The 16,812-nt window shown below is 49.2% G+C and overlaps 1 protein-coding gene across 1 annotated transcript; it reads right to left on the bottom strand.

The window, feature by feature from the left end:
• Positions 1 to 37: 37 nt before the first annotated feature.
• On the bottom strand, positions 38 to 15,123 carry LOC128721536 (fatty acyl-CoA reductase wat). Its single transcript, XM_053815298.1, has 9 exons — positions 14,955 to 15,123; positions 9,926 to 10,041; positions 9,713 to 9,835; positions 9,354 to 9,625; positions 9,155 to 9,264; positions 2,019 to 2,217; positions 1,563 to 1,814; positions 1,096 to 1,353; positions 38 to 1,029 (listed from the first exon to the last, which is right to left on the bottom strand). Exons 1-9 carry the CDS (start codon positions 15,121 to 15,123, stop codon positions 942 to 944), a joined length of 1,587 nt encoding a protein of 528 aa, XP_053671273.1. The 3' UTR covers positions 38 to 941.
• Positions 15,124 to 16,812: the final 1,689 nt, after the last annotated feature.

The raw sequence follows: 16,812 nt of genomic DNA, 5'->3' as shown, positions 1-16,812 counted from the left end.
TTGTAAAACTGCTTATGCACATTCTATATAATGGGCCTATTGTCCACGTGCCCTCCACCACTTTTCGCCCGATCGTCATATTGTTAAAGACTGATTTAGCTTTTACTCACTTTATTGATCATTTGGAGTTTCAACGTTTTAAAGTAGTACACAATTTACTTTTAAATAGTTTGCCGCCCTTATTCTCGACTCGCTGAAGCTCATAATATCTTCATATTCGCTCGCAAACTCTTACCGAGTAGTGATCGTGCTCATTGTTTTTCTTAGCGCAACGGTAAAAAAGAATTTCAAAAAAATAATGTGCTCCTGTGAGTATATGTAGATCCTATCGTACCACGTGTATGCAATTGTTAATGCTGAATATCATACTATATCTGTTGCAGCCCCCATTTGAAACTAGCACTACCACGTGCGATATTATAATTCATGATTTATTTGGAATGAATGATACATACATGCAGCCGCGTGGCTGTTTCTTCGAGCAAGACGAGCTTTACGACCTGCGGGTCTCGTTACTACTAGTTCCCTACCGCTCAGTGGACCTTACTGCCTAGCATATGTATTGAAATCGGCGTATGTCTTACGTACTGCCGCCGCAACCGATTTACACGTAACTCGAAAGGAAACCGGTACTAAATGTACAACTAAATCGACAACACCGGGACGATGCATGCACTTCGACAGCGATGCACTTCGACGTGTTGCAGCAGCAAGTAAAATCTATACACGGAGCAAAATGTTCGAGCGTTGGCCACACCTGTGGCCACAGATGCGCACCGTACGCAATTCTCTCTTAAATAATTGTCTGCTTTTCCCTTCCTGAAACCTTACATTCTATGCAGGTAATATAAAGCCAGCGAAACAGAACTGTGGGTGGTTGTACCAAAAACGTGCCGCAAAAGGCGACTCCCCTCGGGATTAAACGGCACCGTTCTTCCGCTCTAGCTCAGCATCCCCCAGACGGACATCACCATCTTGTACAGCAGCAGCAGCACGACGACTTTCGTGGCCTGGTGCAGCCAGTAGAGGCTAAAAAAACCAAAAAGGTAGTATAGTTTGACGCCCTTATGCGAACGCTAGCTAGGTGATTCTTACCGATTCCAGCGGACCACCGCCTGCGGGACGGTTTCCATCGGATCATTTAGCAGGTACCGCCGGATGCCGCAGAAGTACTGCTCCAGGAAGTAGTCCCAGTTGATTTGGCGCATGTCGAAGAAGAACAGCTTCTGGTCCGCGCTCGACAGCTTGCGCCAGAGAGCGTTCATGTTGTCCATCTTGAATTGCCACTCGCGCATGGAAAAGTACTCAATCACGTCCATAAAGCGGTGGATCTTCTTGTAGCTCCGTAGGAGTCTGCAAGCGGAAATAACGGAGGGTTGTTGCTGTTGTTATTCGCCGTTTTGTAAAATGTTTCATATTTCGGCGATAATACACGCGCGCGGGGGAAGGATGACAAATGAACATACTTGTCCTCATCCCAACGCAGGTGGTGGCCGTATTTGCATACGAATATGAGCGCGATTTGTCAACGCCGGACGGTGTCCAGCCCATCCTCAACCTACCTTGGCTTTCTGCCGATCAGCACCGCAATGATGTCACAGACGACGGCCGGCGCATAGTGCAGGAAGATGATGGACAGGTAGTGCAGCACGATGTTGGGATTGCTGGCATAGCACAGGTACCAGATCGCCTTCATGGTGGGATACATCGAGCCAAACTTGATCGTGGTGTGCGTAAAGTCACCCCACGTGATGCAATTGTTGGGTTCGGTGCAAAAGTTGTAGATCGGGATTTCCGGGTCGGGCAAAATTTCGCTGCAAAAACAAGCAAATCGTATGGTCAGAGCTTTTGGTCGGGAGGGTACGTTGCTTGTGTGACCTAATGTACCAGTTTCGTTTTGTACGGTTTTGCGCAAGCACCCGATGCTGCCCAAATACCGGCGAAAACGGGTAGCTAGCGTCACGTAACGTCCGTTTAATCTGCTGCACTTACGATGCACCCTCAGATGCGACACTTACGTTCGGAATCGCTCAGCGATGTCCCAGGCGGAGGAGATGATGCCGTTCACGCACAGATCAACCGGAACCATGTTGGCCACCTTGGCCGGGTCTGCACGCAGCGTTCGCAGCACTCCAGTGCCAGCGCCAGCAATCACACCCGTTGGTCCGTAGAAGTTATCGATCCATCCTGGTACGGGTTCCTGGTAGGTCGCAATGACTGCAATTTTGGGAAAAGAATGGTAGGCCATGTGATCAGTTTTCGGCTTCTTCAGCGCATACTCAGGTTGCATTTAAATTTAACCGATCGCAGTAGACTTATTACACACAATTTTTTTAGGCCATCCACGCTTGTGGGTCGTGGAATTTAAATGTCGGGTAAACTTTCGCCCAATTTCGCTTTCTCAGTGTGTGCGATGTTGGAAGCCCTTCCCTTGGAGGGCTTCGATTGTATGCGTTGTCGTTTGAATTCCCTCTGTTTCTCATTCTCTTAACCTCCCCCCAACGGTGGACGTTCAATCGAACATGCACTCCACGCGCCCGCCTAATGTGAGCTATGCCCGCCACGTGTTCGGGATCTTAATTAACGATGGCGATACTTTCCCTCCATCCGATCGTGTACCTTGAAAGGCGTGGACTTGCGTGCCGCCCAGCTACCCCTCACTGCATAAAAACGGGGGCTTGACCATCGACGACCACGACCGCACCGATTGAACCCCCGTGGCAATGAGCCTACGGGTGGGTTTTATGCGCATCTAAACCTTGACAAAACCGCCACCAGGGGCACCTTCGTCTAGGACACCTCGCAGCTTCTGCTCGTAAACTTGACATTTTGGCGGTCCTGCGATCCTGCGATAGGCAGTTCTCGGATGAAAACAGCCACACCGAACTTGGGGATGCTGTGGCGTTCCCTGCACCGGTTCGCTCACCGGTTCACCCCCGTTCAAGGTTAATATATGTTGAAAAATTTACGAATCCCCCCCCCCTCCCCCCTTCTGCCCGATGGCATTGGATTGAAGTTGTTCACCCAAAGCGGCGGCGAAGAATAGAGGGAAAAATAAAACAAACAAAACACGGCGAAGTTTGACACAATTTTGGGGGCAACTTCACACCATCGGAAGAAAATTTGCGTTTTGAACCAGTTTGCAAACGAAACCCCCGGAGCAGGTGGGTAGGCAGATGGCGGCGGCGACGACGGCGGCATAGTCTTCGATTTGGAGTCCCGCGAGGTCATGCCCGTGCGGGCGTTAGAGCAGAAGGATACCCACAGTTCGCGGTTCAGCGGAAAGGGAAAAGTTAGCGACACTCAACGTGCTAAATGCTGCCCGCTACGAAGACGAACGGATATTTTTTTCGGAAACGTTGCGAATTTTGAGCCGGCAAGACCTCCAAAACGCAAGTTCTGCTGCGTACGTCCAATTCTGGAACCGTTGGAACACCTTGAGAGATTTTCAAGCGCGTTCGGTATAGCAAACCACGCGAGAGTCGCACATTACTATCGGTTCGTGGTTCAACTGCTGCGTCCCGTAAAAAGGGGGTGATGAAATGACCGCCTCATCGATACATACCAATTAGTTCGTGTGGACGTCCAAAAATTGCGACACTTGCGGCACAACACGACACACCGGTTTCGGTGTGGTTTGGCTCGTACGTGCGCACCTTCGTCGTGCGGATGCATTGTTATTATTTGTGCACCGTGGGCTGCGCCAGCCATCAGTCAACCTTTCGAGCACCGTACCAGCAGTAACCGGAGACTTTGGTGACTTCGATGGGTACCTTTTGGGAGGGTCCACACACCACCTGTGAGGACCCGAGCGAATCCGTCACTTGACACACTAAGGTGGTGGGACTAAACTAACCTAGTGGACGGTATGGGTTGTGCAAAATACGCTACGGCACACGAACGCTACAGCGCGTCCCATCGCGGTTTGCTAATGAGCTGTTCGGATGAAGACATCGCTCAGGTTGAAGCTGGTGGCCGATTGTTCACGTTACATGCGCGCGTAATCGCACCCGTCGCTTGCGATGTGAGGAGTCATCGTCACCTGTTGCTGAGTCCTTCGACCGGGGTGGCCACATGTTTAAATGGTGATTCCAGTGTGTCGGGTTCGTTTATTGCCCCGGTTTGGTACACAGCGGTTGAAAGGAACAATATTGACTTTTTCCTTAGCCACCATGATGGTAAACGATCGACGAGATTTAGCGCCCTCCAGCACCGGTTTGCAGGTGTTCCGTGTATGAATGAAAACCCCGTCAGTACGGGGGTAAGATTTTGGAAGGTTTTCTAGTCTTTCTCTCGAGAGAGATGGCCATCGGAACGAAAGATTCAGAAGAGATGGTCATTGTTCTTTGGAAGGTCGTTCAGTTTATCTATACCCCTTTTTTGCACCTTGAAAAGCGTCACATCATGCGTCGTTAGTCGAAACAATCACGCACTTTTGAAGCTTTCCATGGTCGAAAAAAACATGTTTTTTAGGGAAATAATGTCGCTTTACGTGGGCTTCGTCCAAGTGATGAATTTTCTTATCGAATAGGTACAGCGCCAGAGCCAGAGCGCTAATAGCCCCGCCAAAGGTGCTAACGACGTGCATCAACTATCGAACGCCATTTTCTTACAACCCATTGCTAACCGTTATATGACGGGAGTTGTACAATTTAGCGATCGGTTTCGCGAGAGTCGTGCAGAGTTAGTAAATCAGCGCAAAATTGCGGTAGGTTAGGGCACGGATTTGGCAAACGCAATGGCGTAAGCAGCAAAACAGGACACCCTTCTGCTGGGAGGATCATCTGAGAACGAAGACTAAATGGAGGCGCATAGTCCCGCTGACGTAGGGTTTATCAATCTAGATCTGTTTACGCAATCATTTCGCGTTTTCGTTTTCCCGCGTTTCGATGCAGTACTTTGTTGCTGTGCTTTTGGAAGCCTCTCTTTCGTACACCTTTGCCAAGCAGCAATTATTATCGTTTAGTGCTTTTTTTGTTGTTTTAAACCACCATCAATAAGCATACGCACTTAATGAGCATATATTTTTCGTGAATGATTATAAGCTCGTTAGCATGCGTGAATTTCGGGCTAGCGATAGTTTCGTCCGTTAATTGCAAAATTGCGCCCCCGAATGAAAATGGCCAACAATTAGGCAAAAGCGTGTAATGCATCTCCGCAGGTAATGAATCTTGCACTCCAGTGGACGACTGCCCAGTGCAAGATGAAAGCGAAATCGTAGGTTCAACATTAAAGGCAAAGAGACGATCGCACCGATCGCACACGATCACGGCTTGTGGATTGTATAATCGAGCATACGACCGGTGTTCGCCAATGATGCAAGTTCCAGCAGTTGAATCGCCGGAGGGGCGATCCCACGGATATGTCCCGTGTACGATAGTGATCTGTCTGAGCTGGCCGAACGTTATTACGGTGACTTTCTTGAGCAATTGACCTGGCCGGACTGCGTGGACCTGCTCACTACCGGTGTACTGGATGTTGTTTTAAGTAACACCTTGTCCTGTACCTGTACCATTCCTCGGACATTCTCAGGGTAGACTTTATTGTGGAGGTTCTCTAACGTTTCTCTTCGCACACGGCGCATGTGGCTGGATGTTTTTTCCCTTACTTTAACGACAAAAACACCTTCTGCCCGGTGACGTTGACGCGAACACGCGGAAGACGTCATTAGCATGTGCGCTTGGAAAAATCGCGCCGACGCGCCTCAGTTTGCTATTGCACGGGATTTGTTTGCCGTTGTTTTAGGGCACTGTTGACATCCGCGTGCGGGTTTAGCGTTTGCTGTTTGTTTTCTCCCGCGTGCGCTCGGGGGAATTATTCGCGCACTTTGCTCGGACTCGGTCACTTCCGTAAATAACGATTCCGACCTGGTCTGTTTGGGCGATGTTCTTTACCGGGGCCGACAAATAAAAGCCCAATTTAATGGGTTCCTCGTGTACGTGCGAAATGACGTCAGGGTAAACCCGTGCCCCAAAAAAAAACCAGGCCACCATAACATCCTTTCCTGGTTCTCGGTTCGTTCAAGCGAGGGGACATTTCGCTATGAACAATCCGAAAAATACGTTACATTACTCAAATCACCATATTCTACCCCACGAAGTGTCATGCTCGGGGTTATGGAGCGTCGTGGTGTCACGCTCGATTAAATTTTAGCGCCATTTTGTACCGGCGCGCATTAGAATGGCTGTGCTGTTCTAATCTAGCGTGTCGGACAGCTCCTTGCTCGATTAAGCACTCAATCAAGCGGCGAGCAGTAGCTTCCCCGCGTCAAAATACATGCTGTTGGTGGCGCTTTTTCCACATCAAACCCATTTCCTCTTTTGCACATCAGTTTATCAACGCTCGGTTGCTTCTAATAGTCTCATCACCCCATGGTCCGTTTGTTTCCCCTTAATTAATGGCTGTCATTTAGCGGTCGCGTTGCCATCACTTTACCACTTTATATGCCGCTTCATCCGCACCAAATGTGTGCCGGAGGCAATTTTTTTTCTCCTCTGCGAGCTCACATAAGACCGGTGTGAGTGGAGAAAAAAGCTCAACCATCAATTGGTGGCAAAATTTATGAATGAAAACCCCTTTAGCCGACAATTTGGTGGCCCGTCAGTGCGCCAATAAAGAGGTTGAGCTATTTTTTCGCTCTAATGAACACCGGGGGGAACGATGCGCGTGGTTGAAAGGTGCCTTGCTTGGTGCAGAGTTTTTTTTTCTCACCTCCATTTTGTCATATCTTAAATGGCTTCGTTACAGCGTGTCATTAGCAATAAATGGTGCTTTTTTGGGGGTGTTTTAAACATACGCTTTGTAATTGTTAATCATATGTGCGATTGTCGCAGTCACACGAGCGATTAGGGCTCGTTTAAGGATTTAATTTTCAAGATGCCTTGACACACGATGGCTCCATCTTTTGAACGCCAGTTTTCGTAGCAAACAAAGCACACGAGGTCGCACCATCACACCAGGTGGCCAGAAAGCTGTACCGAGACCTTTTCCCAAACGCACCCAAAACCTAAGCACGGTTGGCCTTGGAAAATGGTTCGCCACTTCACCGTGATGAGGTGAAAATTGATGAGCGCACTCGCACGATGGCAGGAGAAGAACTTGATTGCACAAATTGCGAAAATTGGTGCTCACCTCGCCATTCTGCGGGGCTTCCAATCGAGGACGGAGTTCGATCGACGTGGGAACGTTTGTCGGCAGGCGAATTTTGGCCCCAGGCCACGGGGAACGATTGACCGTGTGGGGAGCTGAGTCCGCCAAAGGATATAAAGAAGTGACCATCACCGTCACCGGCGTGAAAGCTCACCGAGAGGATAATTACGCACGAGCTTTGACGCAGCAGGCCACAGCGGATGTCAACGTGTACGAAAGGTGATCAGAGGTGGCCTTGATTGCGCGTTAGGACAGGCGTTGATGGTAAAGCTGGTGAAGCCACCCCAAAAAAAAGCCACGCACCGACACGGAAGAGAGCTGATATGTTGGACAAATAGCCATAAATCATGTCGGTGCGGCCACCAGCGGGTAACAATTAGACGTGGAAGGTCACATGTAATAAATAGTACAAACTGTGCTCGAACATCGCGCACGCAGGGCGGCCCAAACCCGTTCAAAGCGCGCTACCCAAATATGAGCGCAGGAATTATCGACCTTCCAGTCGACGTGTGGAGTCGCTTTCAAGATGGCGCGGTACGTCTTTTCTCTCTCTCTCTCTTCCTCTCTCTGTGGGAGGGAAGGCCCATCGGTGATCGGATAAAAATCACCGAAAAAAAAATGGGTTGCATCATTCGAGCCGGGAAAAACAACCCCCGAGAGGAGGTGGTTTCGGCTCACCGGCCGGATTCAATGTCAATGGCACACGGATTCGAGCCACCGAGGCTGCATAATGGTGGCACATAGACACGCCGTGAGGGCTACGTGATCTCTAACGCAACGCGATCCGTTCGCTTCATCAGCGAGCCCATTGAGTCGTGGAGCAACAAGATTTGTCTGTTCGGAGATGAATGCTGTCCGGTGAATACCAAGTATTGGCCGCTGGCACAAGTACGCTGAAGGTTGACAATGTTTGTTCTAGAGCGTCACGTTGCTGCTGCTTTTTTTTCGACGCTATCCTTGAAGGCAAACAAGCACTCAAAGAACTACACCGAAGTGCTTCACGGATAAAAGGGGAACAACTCGAAGGAGATGAGTTATCGACGTATCGAGTGAAAAGATTCTCGTTTTTTGTTCTCTCTCTCTTGGATAAACACCGAAAGCCCTACCCGGATTCTGCATTCTCGGCGATGACACGTGCATCGAACCGTTGACTCACCTGCCAAACCGGAACCTAGTCATTGGGGGTTCTTTTTACAATGTGGCGCTAAAATTCGCGCCTTCCCAGACTCCCATTCAATCGCCAATTGTCGCTAAATTTAAGGTGAATTATTATTGACATCCCACACGGGTCGTTACATAAATACGCCCTCCTCCGAAAAAGCCTCCCCGTGGGTGGTAATGTTGCACCAACGTTGGAAAGCTCCACCCCATGATCAGGAGAACCAGCTTGATCGGGCTTTCGCAAGCCTCCAGAGCGTGTTGCGTCTAGAATCCGGTACAGGTTACAAACCGAAGAGTACGTTCCTTGAGCTGAACCACAATGTTGCAACCGCGTGGTTCGCAACCCGCAGAAAACCATACCCCATATCACGGTCCCGGTTCGATCACTGATTAGCCACCACCGATGGTTAGCCAACGCGCCGAGAAATCGCCACGCAGTGCCGTCTCCTTCGAACACTCGGTGACACTCGCTTTGCATGCCAATTTCCCTCACATCAGGCCATGGGCCCAAGGGCTTTGCCTGCGCCGCAGAAGGACGCGAATGTGCACTCGTGTGCGGCGCTCGATCGGTGGGATTAACTGGCCACGATGGCGAAACGAGGTGGCGAGAGTAATTAACCAGCGCTCATGAATTATTTGATCAACATGGGCGTGTTGTAACCTCGCACCGGCACGTGGAACCGATGCATATTTGCCAATTTGTGGCCAACCGTGCCGCAAGTGGCGACTCTAGGGAGTGACAGTTTGATTGTCCTTTGCGACGGTGGCGATCGATGAGCGATGAGTAACGCCATACGTCAGCTAGAGACAGCTGTCAGATTTATGGGATGGGTTGGACACTTACCGATTCCTGGCCGAAACATTCCCACCGGCATTCCGCGGCTGTTCTTCCGTACCACGTCCTCGGCGATGGCCTTCGTGAAGGTGTACGTGTTGGGCCATTTGTCCAGCAGCCTGTTAATGATCCCCGTCAGGAATGGAGAAGGTTCTCATTATCGTACACATTGCTCATGACATCTGCTCTACCTTTGCGAGATACTTACACTGGAGTGATCTTCTCGATCATACCGTCGGTCACGCAATCGGTCAGGTGGATCATCTTCTCCGACTCCATCGGTGGATCGTAGAACCGCTCATCGACGACCGCTTGCGGACATTGCGTGTACGCCGTCGAGACGTAGATGACCGACTTCAGGTGCTTCATGTCGTGGCACAGGTCCAACACGTCCCGGCACGCCTTCACGTTGATCTGCATGGCCGTCTTCATCTTCTCATCGAATCGCACCGTGGCGGCAAGATGAAACACGATGTTGACCTGTGGAACCGGAATTTGGCGGGGGAAAAAATGGGAAAAGGAATCAGTTAGCGCCCCGCGTTGACTTCCCTATGCTAGAAGACGTACGTTTTCCGTCAACACCTCACGATCGGACGAGCTGATGCCGAGGCCCGGTTGCATGCAGTCGCCCGCGACGGCGCGAATTTTGTGATCATACTTCGGACAGGCCTGCTTCATTTTGTCAAACATCTGAAAAGGAAAGACGAAGCACGCGCATTGGTACACGGCTGGACGAGGACAGCTGGCGTTCTGATCAAGATCCCAAAACTCTGGACTTACAGCATCGTCGAAGATCTCTTCCACGCGGGAGAAAATGTCTTTGCCTCGCTTGCTCCGCACCAGCAGGAAGATGTTTTCGATTCCCGGGCAGCTTGTCAGCAGTTTGTAGATGAGAGCTGTACGGGAAAAAGGTAAGGAGATATGGTAATTAGTGTTTTGCTTCTTTTGTGAGATCTCGTTACTCGCACACAGCGAAGTTGGCTACGGCAGAGAACCTAGACACACGGCTAGTATCGAGCAGCAAAAGTAATTTATACAACTTTAATAGGTGAGGCATTGAAATGTATCCGTGCTTCAGAACGGTGTGATAAAGGAATCGAATTAGCTTCCCCGTGCGAACTCCTCACGCTCGAGAGGTGGGCTTTCGCAGGAACGGAGTATTTGAAAGTTCCTTTCGTGCAGTACCAGGTATCGGAACCTGAGCTACGCTTCCTGTTGCTAGGGAACGGGCTTCTAGCAAAAGAACAGGTTTCTCTTTTTTTTTTGGGGGGAACAAGCAGTAAGCGGTGGCTTTAGGCTCGAATGGAAGCTGACTAGAGCTAGTTTAAATACACGAGCGTTAGACCGCGAGGAGCCGTCGCACGATCGTAGTTCGGATAGATCTTCCACGTCTGACCCTGAACCATGCGCCGGCGAACAACCCCAAAATCATGGTCAAAATATCGACCATAAAATCAGCACAAATCGCTAGCTTAAAGCCGGCCGGCTTCGCAGGTGTGCGAGCGTAAAAGGGATTTCGGGATGGCACGCGGGACGATCGGCATAGCATTAGTGTGCCCGCGAACTTTTATCGGTCTCAGTGCTTCCCACCCTTGGTGTGGCCCTTTTTTAGCGTTTTCATCATTTTCCTGTTTCGGCAGGTCCACTTTCCTCATTTAAATAACAGGTTCCCCCGGGTGGGACCGGTATTCGGGTGGTTTTTTTTCCCGTGGTTTCGTGGTTCGCGTATGCAAAATAGTATCATGTGTCACACCCGTGGATCGGCGAGCGGTTAGCCGGAACTTTATTGGAGCCGTCTGCTGATCATCCGATCGAGGAGGATGGTCCACGTGTGACCGTGGGTTGTGTCGCTTTATGACTCACGGACCGAAGCTTGATTCCTCGCGGACTGAAACAATTCCCCTCTAATGGGCACAGCTCTAAATCTCGCCAATCAATCATAACAAAGCGAATGGCAATAAAAATTTCGAATTAGAGGTGAGGCAACTTTAAGGCAATCAGAGAACCCTCTCAGTGGTGAAAAAAATGTGCTAAATTAAATTTGTACGAGGTTGTTAACCTGTCCAGGGTTTATGATATTCCATAAAATTGTGCCAAAAAAACCCAATTGATTCAGCTGATTAACGGAATTTCCGGTGACTCACGTGATTCAAGGAACCTGTTAAAGCCTTCAATGTTCAATATTTGTTCGATATAATTATTCAAACACCAGCTTTAGTTTTTCGAATGCACGGTACAAAAAGCTCTGTTGTTAAAAATACACTTTTCAAGGTGTATTTTCACTTCAGTTGTTAAAGTTTCTCCTTTTCCAACGATTCATTTGTAGTTATTACCTAACACCTGCCACCCACCACGGTCACGGTAGGGCCCTGCAAGATGGGCCCTTTTGTGGCGGAACAAATATCGAATCCGGTACGGTCGGCTTAGCAGCAACGCGCGGGGAGAGAACATAGATTTTATATTACATTTTCTGTTGCTGCTGTCACACTGGCAGAAATCTCGCCAACATCAAGGGTTCGTTTGGTGCGCTTCATTGAAGTCGTTTCGTTTTGGGCCGGCTTGGTGGACCCTTACGTTCATTGCTTGTATGCTGAGCTGGTGTGAAAGGTGGTCCGACATAAGGACGGACGTTTCTCTCTCTCTCTCTTTCTGTGCCCCGATCGACAGATCAAGCTCTCCTTTTCATGCTTTTGTACACACTGCACTGTGCTAGTGCTCCTGTCGCCAATCTTCCGCGGTTGCAGCATGCCACCTACCGTAACCGTAGGGGCTGTGCAAAATTATGTAACCTGATACCAACATCGGGCCCTGTTGAACTTTACTCATTGCGGTGAAAGCTCTCCAACCGGGCTGCAACTTGCAAGTCGATCAAGCAGCGCCGCGTTTTGCGTTGCCCGGCAGAATAAACAGCTGACTGTGTGGGCCTCCCGAGTGTCCCGCTTAGCCATTCTTAGTTGTGGTTATAGCAGCAGCAGCAGCAAAAAAAAAGTTGACACAATTGCCCACCTGCCAAAGGAAAGCGTGCCGACTCGCAAACCAGAAATGGAAAGCGAGTTTTTTTTTGTCTACCTCTTCCACCTTCAGCCCAGAGTCAACAGCCCGTCGTCCAGCCCGGGAAGGATCGGGACCGCGTTTTGTTTCGATTTTCCTTTTGACTGACCCGACTTTGCCTATGCTTATGACCATCGCAGTCGGCATTGGGTGTTGCAATGCGCTGTCCGCAACGGCCATTCGAGTACTCGATCGGCATCGATAAAGTGGCGATCGGCGGGATTGTAACAAGCGCCGCATACTAAGTTTTGTTGATTCGTTGCGTGCTGCGACAAAAACAAAACGCGTTTTACATTTTACTACCACATGACGTCAGTGGAAAATATGCTCACCCCTATTTGGGTGCGTTGGTTGGACCCGAACGATAATTAACCGTGTGTGTGATTATTTTTTCTTTTCTTCGAATGTCTTCATTTACGGGTGTAAGAGGACAGAAGCAAAAAAAAAATAGACAAACCATACCCGATCAGCTGTTCGTCTACCGTGAATGGGACATCAATTAGGGTTCATTCACGAGAACTCGAACGACCAGAACGACCAGTCCGCAGACACCTGACCGGTGCCACGATGGCTGGCTGGCCAAAGAGAACGGAGCAAGAATTGCGGACGTTGCAAAAAAGTAAAACACCATGAAGAAAAAAGACCGGCTCCGGCGAGACGTGTTTTGGGGGTTGAGCATGGTTTGCGAATTTTTTTTTTCATCACACACACACACACACTCACACGAGGATCGAATCAGTCGGGGTTTTTGGGCGCTGCAGATTTGCATAAACTGGTGGCCGGTGAAGGCGGCATTGAGTGAATTTTTTCGGGACCTTTTTTTATCGGTTCGTGTTCGAGGATTTCCCAGCATGGCTTTTTGGCCCGAGGAATGGGGTTTTTTTTTGCAGCATTGCATTGCGTGTATCAATTACATCCAATATATAAATTACAAACATCCTCGTCCTCGGTTCTTGGTATTCTTTTTTAAAGAATTAAACCAAAGTTAAGAACGTCACAGTATGGGGTAGTCAAAAGTTCCGTTAGGAGCATATTTTTAAGCTGAAGTGTTCGGAGAAATTTAAACGTACATAAATATGCATTTTTCACACGTGACAAATGTAACGGGATTCGCTTTTCCGAAAATGCATTTTTATAGTGCATGCTTTTGTTGTACACACATTTTCTCGTGCATTTGCAAGGTGACTCTTTCTTTTTTCTTCCCTCCAACGTCTTCAATATCAGTTTCACCAAAAAGGCAAGCAATTATGCGCGTTTTCCTTCGGCGATCGGTCGGGCCCATTCACCGGCCAGCATGCTCGATGCGCTTTTTTCGCACTTTTACACGACACTCGCGGTGAAAGGTGGCCAACCAACGGGTGTGGCATTAAGCAGCACGCCACCAAGAGAGGGCGAAGCCAAATTATGGGACCCACCGACGACGACGGCGGTCTGCTCCAAAAACTCGCCCATAGTGTCTCGGGAGAAGTGATAGTTGTACCATATTTTCTACGCGCGTCATGCGCCGCGCCGTCGAAAATGCCGTTTGTCGGTCAAGGTGAAGATGAAGCAAACATAGGCGCGTAAAGTAAACACGCGGGCTCGGTGCCGAAGGCTTTTACATAACACCCGCCTCCCGGGTTCGGGTCAGGATCACGGAGTGCAGAGAAAAAGGCACGGGACTGGCGTGCGGCTCGGGTGGAGCCTTGACGAGGGATTCTCCTTCGCGTGAAGGTGTATGATGTGACAAATGAACCATTTTGTGAAACGATCATCCCCCTTTTGCGATCGCGATCGGTGACGATCGTGGCGTGTCAAAAGCTCCTGTCAAAATTGCATGCAGCCATGCCGAACTTCACGATCACCAATGTTTACCCAAAACAGCACGCGGCGAGAGGAAAAAGAAAACGTAGCCAACCGAAAGCGTAAAACCAGGCCAGGCAAGGAGTCACCGAATCCTCTCAGGCGCATCGGGCACGACACATGTGAACACGGCGAAATGTAAACAATTCGCACGTTCACTGGCCTGGCCGAAAAGGTGAAAGATTATTTCAAGGTTGCGCGTAAAAGCCCACCGCCAGCGTTCGCACGATTTTGGGCGTAATTTAGGGGAAAAACTTTTCGGCACCGAAAATATTCCAAGGACCACAAAACGCGCTCCCACCGTGTGCGGTGGTGCTGACATTAACGGCGGCATACTAGCGGTAGTTGTGGTGTACTTAACGCCGTAGGGCTAGCAATAAATCTGTTGTGAAACTGCACCCGATGGGTCGATTAATTTGCTGCCGCAATCGGAGCCCTTTCGAAGCCCTTTTTTTCCACGATCGCACCATTTCTTCTTGCATGTTCTCGGGCCTACCCGGAGTGCAATAAAATAAATAACACTTCGGCGGCGGTGTTGACGGTGCCGAGCTTTGTTGGGTGTCAATATATGTTTCTTCTTCGGCTCACAAACCTTAAAGGTGCACCCCGCAACACAAACACGGTGATGCAACTGGGTGGCAAACAAATAAATGACGTCTCAACGGAAACGGACGGTGTTTTCACGTGCACGAGCTAGTTACCGTCGCGGGCGAGCGATCGAAGTCGGTGAAGTTTCAATGAGGTCAGTCGAAAAAAAAAATACACAACAAAGAGGGCTTAACACTTAAGGGTTACGGTTTCCTAATGGATCATGGCATCCTTTGAGCGTAATTTACAACACCCATCCGTTAAGCGAAACGCTCTTATCGTTTATGACGGTGAGCCAACAATTGTTACCAACCCAGATGGTACTTACTTTTGCCAAGAAATCCGGTTCCGCCTGTGATGAAGATGCTACATTTGTCGTAGAACTGCTGGATCTCGGTGAGCTTCTCCTCGATTTTGCCCGTAGCCATCGGGCTCTGTTGATCAGGCTGGGTTCCGGTCTGTCCCAGCAGCTCATCGTCGTACATCGAAACCGTCATTGTGGCGTTCCGCGTTTGGCCGCGTTTTGTCTCCAAATATATATATGTACCGCCTATTTATGCTTTGTTCTGTTCCGACTAACGTACGCGCACTCACGCACTAAGCACTTTGTTTTCTCTTCAAATACTTTCTGTTGAAATAATTTTCAAATCAATTTGGGTTAGTAAATATGGCGCGCGTGTTCTCCCGACAAAGTATCGGACCCCGGATTACATCGACACGGTTGGAGCTTTCTCTCTTGCAGTCCTCTCTACCATCGATCGCGACGAACGCGTTTGCACATTGCAGGTATACTGTTCTTTACATAACGAGCGTATTTTGCACGTCCTATTACTCAAGCATCAGATGGACGCTTCTCGCTGGCCAACCGATGACAGAGAGAGAGACCCTCAGCGGTGGGGTCCTAATGGGATGGAATCATTCCAACCACCCTGGGGTGTTTGCGGAAATGTTGCCGCTACTTCGCTTTTCCCCGCAAATGTATCCATGTGACTAACTTTTTTCTCTTAGTGCTGAACACCCTTTCAGAATCATTATCGCCTTAGCTCCGTAAAGTGGAACTACTCGCAAGCGCTATCGTGCAATCAGATGGTGTGAGTTAACTTATTTTTTTTTGTATGTCTACCCACGTTTCTGCGCCAAGGCGGAAGCAAACGATCGTTTATCTTTGCTGCGTGCCCGGTTTTGGGGGTCGCTTATGACACCCGTATCTTGTTATTGACCATTATATCTTTATTTGAAGGGTATACAGTATGGGTTTGCCCTGACGGAGAAGGATAAGCGCGTTTGCGTGCGCAGACGAATTATTAAACGGGTAATGGTCAAGATAAGCGATACGTAAACTTCAGATCCTTTGAACAGAACCTTCATTTAAAACTAGATTTGTTCTGCACTAACTATTGTAAAGAATACCAGAGAATAAAAAATGAAAAAGTAAAAATTGCCGTTCAAAAGTTGATATAACAATTTATACTATTTCACAGTTCGGTAACGGATCACTTCGTTTGAAAAATCAGTTGAACAAATTAAACAAACTCAGCGCGTCTTTTTTAAGCCTGTCCCTTGAAAGTCAAATTCACATTGCACACTATCACTGCAAGTGTCACGATCTATTTTACACTTTTTCCAGCCACTAAAGCAGTAGACCAAACATTTCCACACTATTCTACTGCTCACTCAGAACGTGAACTGCGTCGGTTCTACCGTACAGCACCTACCGCAAAGACTAGCCAAGCCCACAATGGTGCTCAATCGGTGACGATCGGCTCAAGACTGAACAGACCGCTGTCAGCAGTGGCCACTCGCGGGTCGCCTGCCACCTACGGGCGCGCGCATTTACAGCAGAACGAAAGAGAGCGTGATCGAGCGAGCGAGCGAGCAAGCAAGCACCCCCCAAACCGTGCGTGTGCGAATCTTACGGTTCGTGACCGTAGCGATCGCTGGTCAGTCAAAAACTGCCCATCGCTGGTCCGGGTTCCTGCCAAGGTCTAAACCACGGGTTTTGGCTAGCTTTCGGACCTCAGCTGGGTGCGTCCATGCGCTGGTGTTTGCTCCCGCCTACAACGCGCCATTTGTTTTGCGATCGCGCCATTGTGATCCATCAGTGGGGTGCGAGATCGAAAAGGGGGGTAGCTTTCGAGGATTAAATACCTTCCTTAGGAGGGCGACAGAACGACAACGAGAGAAAG

This window comes from Anopheles nili, chromosome 2 (genome assembly GCF_943737925.1).
Source record: "Anopheles nili chromosome 2, idAnoNiliSN_F5_01, whole genome shotgun sequence".
Classification (NCBI taxonomy): domain Eukaryota; kingdom Metazoa; phylum Arthropoda; class Insecta; order Diptera; family Culicidae; genus Anopheles; species Anopheles nili.
Note: the sequence above shows the minus strand (reverse complement) of the source record. Positions and strands in the feature narration are given on the sequence as shown.